The 10,342-nt window shown below is 39.1% G+C and overlaps 1 protein-coding gene across 10 annotated transcripts in view; it reads left to right on the plus strand.

The window, feature by feature from the left end:
- Positions 1-9,728, plus strand: part of LOC106721608 (sodium/potassium-transporting ATPase subunit alpha) — a 48,240-nt gene extending 38,512 nt beyond the window's left edge. For 5 of the 10 annotated variants that reach the window (XM_014516575.2, XM_014516579.2, XM_014516581.2 and 2 more), the window contains 12 exons: positions 28-246; positions 671-851; positions 959-1,216; positions 1,343-1,692; positions 1,805-2,056; positions 2,349-2,560; positions 2,957-3,140; positions 3,425-3,640; positions 5,397-5,491; positions 8,611-8,785; positions 9,102-9,334; positions 9,461-9,728. In XM_014516575.2, coding sequence (XP_014372061.1) covers positions 28-246; positions 671-851; positions 959-1,216; positions 1,343-1,692; positions 1,805-2,056; positions 2,349-2,560; positions 2,957-3,140; positions 3,425-3,640; positions 5,397-5,491; positions 8,611-8,785; positions 9,102-9,334; positions 9,461-9,581 — 2,496 coding nt within the window. In that variant the 3' untranslated portion in view covers positions 9,582-9,728. Of the gene's footprint in view, positions 1-27; positions 247-670; positions 852-958; positions 1,217-1,342; positions 1,693-1,804; positions 2,057-2,348; positions 2,561-2,956; positions 3,141-3,424; positions 3,641-4,164; positions 4,260-5,396; positions 5,492-6,601; positions 6,697-8,610; positions 8,786-9,101; positions 9,335-9,460 lie in introns of all 10 variants that reach the window. The other 5 variants (XM_014516577.2, XM_014516580.2, XM_014516584.2 and 2 more) reach the window with 2 other exon arrangements.
- Positions 9,729-10,342: the final 614 nt, after the last annotated feature.

The following is a 10,342-nucleotide window of genomic DNA, read 5'->3' on the forward strand; positions in this document are numbered from 1 at the left end:
ACTACTAAAATAGCAATGCATGTGCAGGTTAAATTTGGCGACCGAATCCCCGCTGATATCCGTATCATTGAGGCTCGCGGCTTCAAAGTGGACAACTCTAGTTTGACTGGTGAATCAGAACCTCAGTCCCGCGGCCCCGAGTTCACCAACGAGAACCCTCTGGAGACCAAGAACTTGGCTTTCTTCTCCACCAACGCTGTAGAGGGCACTGCGAAAGGCATCGTCATTTGCTGCGGAGATAATACGGTTCGTTTTTTGATTATATTTATTATAAATAAATGACCTTATACAATAATTGATAAACAATATCACAGTACATGTATTAAAATGCAATTGTTTTGTGAATTTCATAGCAAAATAATTTTGTTTTCCTTATCAATTTGGTAATAAAGTTCTGTTTATCTTACTTAATATTATTAATGCGAATGTTAAGATGGATGGATGTTTGTTAGAATGTATCTCCAAAATGGATGCATGGATCGCGCTGTTTGGAACACATGTAGAACATAGTCTAGAACATATAGGCTATTGATTATTTTTTAATTTCGCGCGGACGGAGTCGCTAACAAAAGCTAGTTATTAATAATTACTTAGTATGTCAAAAGATTTAGATTTGTCATATTACAGTAGTGACCATTAGGGTACAATTCTAACTAAGTAAGGTGAACAGGTAATGGGACGTATCGCTGGTCTGGCGTCCGGTTTGGACACGGGAGAGACACCGATCGCCAAGGAAATCCACCACTTCATTCATCTGATCACTGGCGTGGCCGTATTCCTCGGAGTCACCTTCTTCCTCATCGCCTTCATCCTCGGCTACCACTGGCTCGACGCTGTTATCTTCCTTATCGGTAAGAATTCAACTTTAAAAAATACATATTTACACGCTTCACGTAGAGTATAGTTTAATTTTACATGATCTATGGAACAATACGTTAACTTTTTCCAATCCTCACAGGTATCATTGTAGCCAACGTACCTGAAGGTCTTCTGGCCACGGTAACTGTCTGTCTGACCCTGACTGCCAAGAGGATGGCGTCCAAGAACTGCCTCGTCAAGAACTTGGAGGCCGTCGAGACCCTGGGCTCCACGTCCACCATCTGCTCCGACAAGACCGGCACCCTCACGCAGAACAGGATGACCGTCGCCCACATGTGGTTCGACAACCAGATCATCGAAGCTGACACTACTGAGGATCAATCTGGAGTACAATATGGTAAAAAACAACACATCTGCATGGAAAACTTAAGAGATAGAAAAAATTACTTATATACTCCATAATTATTTTGATGAAGCCTTATTTTGTTGATTATGTTTTGACCAATGGTTATTTTTTTTTTAGACCGCACTAGCCCCGGATTCAAGGCCCTCGCTAAGATCGCAACCCTTTGCAACCGCGCCGAGTTCAAAGGAGGTCAAGACGGAGTTCCCATCCTCAAGAAGGAAGTCGCCGGCGACGCTTCAGAAGCCGCCCTTCTCAAGTGTATGGAGCTGGCTCTCGGTGATGTCATGTCTATCAGGAAACGTAACAAGAAAGTCTGCGAGATTCCCTTCAACTCGACCAACAAGTACCAGGTGTCTATCCATGAGAGCGATGATCCCAGCGATCCTCGTCATCTGCTGGTGATGAAGGGCGCCCCTGAAAGGATTCTGGAACGCTGCAGCACTATCTTTATCGGTGGCAAGGAAAAGGTATGAATTTAAAAAGAAATCTAAAACTTATAGAACAAAATAAATATGCAAAAATTACGTACATTGAAAAGCCAAATAGTAACGAAAATGTTGTTTGTTTCGTTTCCATCAGGTTCTGGATGAGGAAATGAAGGAGGCATTCAACAACGCGTACTTGGAACTTGGTGGTCTGGGTGAGCGCGTGCTGGGCTTCTGCGACCTGCAGCTGCCTTCTGACAAGTATCCCATCGGCTACAAGTTCAATACTGACGACCCCAACTTCCCGCTGGAGAATCTGCGCTTCGTCGGCCTCATGAGTATGATTGACCCACCACGTGCCGCCGTACCTGATGCCGTCGCCAAGTGTCGCTCTGCTGGTATCAAGGTAAATTGGACTCTATGACTATAGTGTTAAGACTGAATTTCATTTAAGCAAAGTAATACAGTCCTATCCGATCCCTCCTATGTACCGAACTTCTAAAAAAACTCTAACAGTCGTTTCATTTTAATTGCAAAATAAGATGGTCTTTTACCTTCTTTTAGTATAAAAGAAAATATGGATATCAATAAAATCAATAAATCTTTGATTTACTCAAAGACAATATGTAGATGGCTTTACACAAGTGTGATGATAGTGTAAATGCATTGTAAAATTATATCAAAATATACTATACCAGGTTATCATGGTGACTGGTGATCATCCCATCACTGCCAAGGCCATCGCTAAGTCAGTAGGCATCATCTCTGAAGGTAACGAGACCGTAGAAGACATCGCAGCCAGATTGAACATCCCCGTGTCAGAAGTAAACCCTCGTGAAGCCAAGGCCGCTGTCGTGCACGGAACTGAACTCAGGGAACTTAACTCTGACCAGCTTGATGAGATTCTCAAGTAAGTATTTCTAATATTACTTCTTATTAATATTATAAATGTGAATGGATGGATGGATGTTTGTATGAAGGTATCTCCGGAACGGCTCAACGGATCTTGATGTAACTTGGCATAGATGAAGAGTATAGGCTGGAATAACACATAGGCTACTAATAAAGTTTTTTTTTTAATTCTGCGCGGGTAGAGTCGCGGGCGACAGCTAGGAGATCATTGTTGAATTTTTATATCCTCGCGGACAAGTAGCTACGAAGTTGATATTAGTTTTTGATGCTATGAAAAAGAACGATAAATAACCATATGGAAAAGTAAAATATAATTTAATTGTCGCATTTTCCTGTATTAAAAAAAAGTCTGGTGTTTATTAACTTTAGCTAAAATCCATGAGTTTATTGTCAGGTTCCACACGGAGATTGTGTTCGCTCGTACATCCCCGCAACAGAAGCTGATCATCGTAGAAGGTTGCCAACGTCTGGGTGCCATCGTGGCTGTCACCGGTGATGGTGTCAATGATTCCCCCGCGTTGAAGAAAGCTGATATCGGTGTTGCTATGGGTATCGCTGGATCTGATGTCTCCAAACAAGTAAGTCACGATAGAGTTAGAGAGAATCATAGGTACAAGAATTTAACATTAAATGCGACTTTATTTACCACCATAACAATAAAGGGAAGAATAGATTTAGACCTTATGTTAGTTAACCAATTTAGACTGCAAGAGTTTAAAATTAAATCAATATACATGAAAATGTACTTTCCAGTCAGTAGAGCAAAAATACCCGATCATAAATAATCGATATCTTAATCGAATGAGATAGTAAATAATCGATTTTTTTTAATCGACATTAAATAAAAACCTTAATCTCTTAGGCCGCTGACATGATTCTCCTCGACGATAATTTCGCTTCGATTGTGACTGGTGTGGAGGAGGGTCGTCTGATCTTCGACAATCTCAAGAAGTCCATCGCCTACACCCTCACCTCCAACATCCCTGAGATCTCACCCTTCCTCGCCTTCATCCTGTGCGATATCCCCCTCCCCCTTGGTACTGTCACCATCCTTTGCATCGATCTCGGAACTGACATGGTAAGTTCGACTCTAATACTTACACAATATAGTTCATTTTTCTATAAACAATATAAATTTAAATTATATTTAATAACACCTGAATGATAGGTTTATGATGATTTTGATATCAATAAAATTAATTTGTTTAAGTGAAATGAATTACAAGGAAAAGGTGATGAATTCTATAGTCAATAAATTGACATTATTTATTCATTTAGTTTTCTTGAAAACACATTATTTAGCAGAATTAATTTATATAGTTCAAATATAAATAACAAAATGTGGATATAATTATGTTGATGTCAATGTTATTTATTATCAGCCTGAGATCGTCCATTGCTGAACGTAGTTACGTTCGTATTAATTTAAAAAATAATTCCATATTATTTTCTATAAGTATTCCAGCCTAAATTAAATAAATCATAACCTATTTTACTTCTGAATTTTCGACTAATATTTTAAAAAAAAACTGTCTAATACATTTAGTTGAAAGTATAGTTTTGTTATAATGAAGTAAAATAGTGTTTTAATATTAATATTAGGTGCCAGCGATTGCACTTGCGTACGAGGCAGCGGAGGCGGACATTATGAAACGACCTCCTAGGAATCCATTTTGTGACAAACTTGTCAATGAGAGGTCTCTATGCGTGTTGTGATTGCAAATAACCTACTGGTTACTGCAAAAATAACCTCGTTGTTGTGTCGTTATTGTGAAGAGTTGATGTTTATATTAATACAATGTACAATCATAAAAAAAAATTAATAGCTCTTTTTAAAATTATGATTGTACAATTAGATATAAAAATATTTAATTTGAAATAAGAATTAGTTTCTATTAACACAACTAAAATGATATGCTGCAAGTTCTAAATGATTTGATGTGAAGTTGTCATCTTGTTACTGGATTTAAAAAATATGGTAACGCATGTGACAAGTGTTAGGTCAGGCTTTTGCTTACTTTAGACCCCTTCAGTAGGGGGCGATAGTGTAAGGACACACTTTACACTCTAATCAACAACAATCATCATCATATCATCATCATCAATATTCAAGCACGTTTTATGTTTTATTTTTTCAAAATTTCTAAATGACCTAAGTTTTTAAAGTCCACGAATTCGTTAATTTCTTAGTTAAGTTTTTATAAAAGGATTTCAGTACTTGCAACAGAAAACATTTCATGGTTCACATTCTTTATGTGTTGATTTTTTTATTTTTGTGATACTAATTGATTGAATTAATTGCAAGCATATACCGTGTCAATTATAAAATCACGGAGCATATTTAGAAATGCCTAAATAATTTTGCAAAATGACGTCACTGGATGTGTGGCATTATTGACATCAATAGCAACTTATACGTCACTCTTGCGGTTGGCAAGTTTGTAATTTCTTTACTTATAGAATGGTGATTTGAAAAACCTCTGTGCGCAATTCCAATGCAAACATACCTTATTAAAACTTTATTGCTGTTGTTCCTAAAGAAGTAAAATTCAATCTTATAAAGCGATTTATGTCAGTCGCTTGGACATGTGTAAAGTTGAAACTTTACTCACATCGTTAATTATCAGCAGGATAAATACGATAGTTAGATTTCTTTCTATATGCTCCGTAATATCTTGCTCGAGTTGCATTACACTTTGAACACGGTATGTGCTTGCAATGTAAATGGCATCTGCTGTGTGTTCGATGTTGTACACATTGTGAGTTGGCACCGCGCTTGCGATGCGGCGCGCCGCGCTGCTCGCCGACCGCTCTCATAGCTAGTGTTTGTATAGGTGCCCGCCATTTCCCTGGCTTACGAGGAGGCCGAATCTGACATTATGAAGCGACAGCCGCGTAACCCTTTCACTGATAAACTCGTTAACGAGAGGTAAAACACCGCGAGTGGCCCCACACTCGTGCAAACATATTATTTCTATCCGCTACTCGCTTGCTATTACCACGTCTAAGTTACCCTTCGTCCCAGATGTTTGGTTGTTGCCTGCGGTTTGCAGTGGTGGCTGTAGCCACCCCGTACCCCGTACCCCACACCCCGTACCCTTGGAGCACTAAAGGCGACAATCGCACTGATCCCGACTTCCGCCTTGCGTTGTCTTGTATTCTCTCTGTACTAACGATCCCTCTGTTTCCTTTAACCTTCGTAGATTGTTGTCTATGGTATGGAATAACGTGTTTCCCGCAGGCTCTCAACCGACCTGTCTTCAAACACATTGTTCCATCGCTATTCGTCTCTTTTTATATTTTATCTTTGGTGTGTGTATGTGTTGGTATTTCGTAAGGTAAGTGGTCGATGTGTATCTGTCTCTGTCTGCCATCTTTCGTCTTTCGTGCATGCATTTATGGACACATCTCTACATCCTTTAATGAAAATATTTTTATTATCTTATAATTATATTCTTTCTCTACTTTTTTTAAACTTATTTTATACCTCATAACTTCCACTCACATCATACGACACGATATGTTTGACGACACGGAACGCAGTTATGCGTTGTAACTTCACGTCTGACCCAGGTTCTCATTTACAGCCACGTATCTTATTCCACATCACAAACAGACCTCTATTATGATATTTTATATATTCTTAGGTACAACAACACTTTTTTATATTACTTGTTGAATATTTTAATCGATTATCACTAGGGCTTACCTGTAATTTTATCACTAGCTTAGTACTTGAACTCGTATAATGCTCTTTTAAATATGACAATCCTTCGGATACAACACGCTAATATTTTTCCTATTTTCTGTATTATAGATCACAATGTTTAATTTTCAGTAAGAGTTAGTGTTACTATAAATATATTTTAAACAGGGTTGCTAGTCGTAGAGTATGTGATTTTGAAGCGTTCGTAGCGGAGAGGTGTGTATTTGTGTGTATTCGGCTCGAACGTCGGTTACCGATAATGAATGTTGGTGTCCGCGTTGCGGATTTGCGATCGGTTTTGTGACTTGTGCTGATTGCTTGGTGTTACCGAAGGTGCCTGCTATATCTTTGGCGTACGAAGCCCCCGAGTCAGATATCATGAAGCGGCAGCCCCGGGACCCTTACCGCGACAACCTCGTCAACAGAAGGTCCGCCAGGCGCCGTCCAAAGCTTTCTAGATACTCATTATGGGTGTTAATGCAATCAATAGCCCACATTTCAAATTTCGAACGATCCGTTCGAAATCTGCCCAAATTTTCTTAGAAAAGTTCAAATACTTTATCAACAAATAGTGTTACCAGCTTTGTAGACATTTCGAACGGGTCGTAATGGGTTTTCTTCATTAACTGGCCATTGAAGTATAAAAAATGAGTAACAAAAATTAGTTGGGTGAAATATAAAAGCACTTTTACAATTTCGGATATTTTTAATTGGACGTAATTTTAAAATTAACAGGGCTATTTAATACTAGGTAAGTCATCACGCATGAAAAAAAAAAACATTCGTAGCATGGACAATATCAACCCATACTGGTAGGCATGCAAAATTCTCATGATTGGAATAAATAAAAAAAAAACATTATTGCCAGTGGTCAGTTGATGAATTGCCCTCATAAAATTGGCAATAGATAAACAAAAAATGCATTTTGTACGGTTAGGCGACTTGTGATCAAATATTGAAAATGAGATGTGGAAGAGTGATTATCAAATACTAATCCTAGGAGAAGCACTAAGCAATTAGTTCCTCGGCCGATTCGGGAACATTCCTTCAACACTGCAGACCTCCGTGTAACACGAGACCTAGTTATCTATCTCTTGATCTAGTGTCTAACACACAGATAGATCTTTTAAACTTTATAGTTACTATCCATAGATTTAGTGCAATTAGAATCTCTATCTATCGCACAGTCTTCACTCTTCCATATTTGATAATATTAGCAAATAAAAAAAATACGAAATGCAATTTCGGAAAATGCACGTTAGTAAAAAAAAATAGTGAATTGTTTTTAGACGTGCGTCATTAAGGCGTACTAGTGGACTTGTTTGATTAGAAAGGTAGATGATAGTTAAATTGTAAAGGAATGAACTTGGTGACGCGAAACGTGTTGTAGTCTTCGATTATATATTTATATATTATATATACATAACTATGTTATATAATCTAATTATTATAATTACTAATATATTCCGGCACGCTGTCCAAAAGTCACAGGCTTCCAACGCCCTCTTTCACGCCACACTCAATTAATTTTTGCTTCAGTGTCTTTATGGTGAGTTTAGCTTTCTCACTTCGCTTACGCTTTCAATATTAATATTTTGCATGTCGTGTGAACTTGTAAGTATTAATACTGTTAATAATTAGGAAATTTCGATGGTATCGATTGGAAAATTTATTCAAAAAATATTTTAAAAAAATGGCTAATTATTTGGAATTATGTTTTTTAAGATACCAACGTTGTTTCAACAAAATGCTATATAATTAATGCTTTACGATTGTATTTAAATTCCCCTTGTCATTTTACTTATTATATCTGATAAAGGTAAAAGACTGCTTTATTTGAAAGTTTTTCAATTACTGAAAGCATTGTTTTTTTAAATAATATTTAGGAATGCCAAACTAGACTGTTTCATCAAAGATCAAAGAACCTGATCTTGGTTGTGAGACCAAACCACGAAAGCAAAAGCTTTCACGGTTTCGTATAAGTACTAAGCAAAATTTTATGTTTTTCACGTTGATTTATATATACAATCTTTACAAAGAAAATTCTAAGTACACAAAATTAATTCATATTTAATAACATCCAAAATTTATATTTTTAATGACAAAATTACAAAATTAATTAAAGAAACAATGCTTGATTTACATCCTAATCTATAGAAGAGTAAAGTAAACAAATAATATTATAAATAATTAAAAACAATTATTTGAAAAATGCTATAAAATAACTAAAGATTAGGATTACATTAAAAACTTAGTTGTGCTAAGTGTACACTTTGAAGTTGAAAAAGTGACACGCGTAGCTCAACAGTGCACAGTTTGATATGTTGTTCGCATGTTATCAGGCTGATCTCGATGGCGTACGGTCAGATCGGAATGATCCAGGCCGCGGCCGGTTTCTTTGTATACTTCGTGATCATGGCTGAGAACGGATTCCTGCCTCTCAAACTGTTCGGTATCAGGAAACAGTGGGACTCCAAGGCTATCAACGATCTCACCGACTCCTATGGACAGGAATGGGTATGTTATCTATTATATTAAAAGCTAGAATAAAAAATTGATAAATATTACTTGTGTTATTCGCTAATGGAAATGCTTTTCTCTAGTAAAAAGTCCTAATGTGAATGCACCTAAACAACATATTCAAAGTTATATTCTTTAAAGAAAACTTCACAGGCCAAACATCTTCATAAATAATGCAAGACGGGTCTATGCACTTTCTTTAGAGGAAATAATTTATTATTTAAATACTATATGAATACAGTAAATAAGTCTGGTAAATTCACGAATTTTATATTTTGTTGTATTCCGTCTCAATTTTTGTATTTCTTTGCAGACCTACCGCGACCGCAAAGCGCTTGAGTTTACCTGCCACACCGCTTTCTTCGTGTCCATCGTAGTGGTGCAGTGGGCCGATCTGATCATCTGCAAGACCCGGCGCAACTCCATCGTGCACCAGGGCATGCGCAACTGGGCCCTCAACTTCGGTCTCATCTTCGAAACCGCCCTCGCCGCCTTCCTCTCCTACACCCCCGGCATGGACAAGGGTCTGCGGATGTACCCACTCAAGTGAGTCACCGCTGACTTGGAAATTGCCGTCCTTTGTCTTCTATAACTTTTAACTATAAAGTATGTAATACGTTATGTCTTCAGTTGTTCAATGTAGTTGGCTCATACGTGTCGTTGTCGTGTCAGGTTCGTGTGGTGGCTGCCCGCCATTCCGTTCATGCTGTCGATCTTCATCTACGACGAGATCCGGCGCTTCTACCTGCGCCGCAACCCCGGCGGCTGGCTGGAGCAGGAGACGTACTACTAAGCGGCCGCGCTCGCGCACGCGCCTCGTCTGTGTCGTCATTGTCACCGTGACAGAGCGACGGGGACGCGGCCGTAGCACTTCGCGCGCTTCTCACCGCTTGTACCGCCGCCGACCGCCCGCCCCGCCGCCCCGTCGTCCTCGCCCCGCCCCCGCCCGCCCTCGCCACGCCCTCGCCCGCCCTCGCTCCGCCCTCGCCCCGCCCACACCTCGACAGCTGCAGTCGTTTCACGAACTTATATGTATATATGCACCGTGGAGAGTTTGATGTTTGTGATGTTATTTAAAATTGAGAACACGTATTATTTGAAAGTTGTGAATCAAGTTATTTTTATATTGTGATCGTTTGTAATCTCAATCGCATATGAATCTCAGAGCGCCGGCGGGCGCGGCGCGGCGCGGCGAGCGGCGAGCGGCCGACTCGTACCCATCGTTCGGTTCGCCCTCACTAATCGTATAAGATAGAGTTAATAACTAATTTTTTTCACATACTTATATAATAAGTAATAAAAAATATCGTCTAGGCAGTTAGGGGAGGGAAGGAGGGAAGGTTCGCCCCGCGCGTGCGCAGCGGCCGCGCCGAGCCGCGCCGAGCCGCGCCCGTGCCCGGCGGACAACGAAAGCATTTGTTGTAATATTACAATTAAGAAGCCATTATTATTATTTAAGTGGACTTTAGATTAAGTTTGGATTTTTCGAGTGGATAATCGTTTAGTTGAAGATTCGGTGGGGTGCATGGCGTGTGAAAGGTCGATGTGGAGTGC

Source organism: Papilio machaon, chromosome 17, assembly GCF_912999745.1.
Source record: "Papilio machaon chromosome 17, ilPapMach1.1, whole genome shotgun sequence".
NCBI classification, from domain to species: Eukaryota; Metazoa; Arthropoda; class Insecta; order Lepidoptera; family Papilionidae; genus Papilio; species Papilio machaon.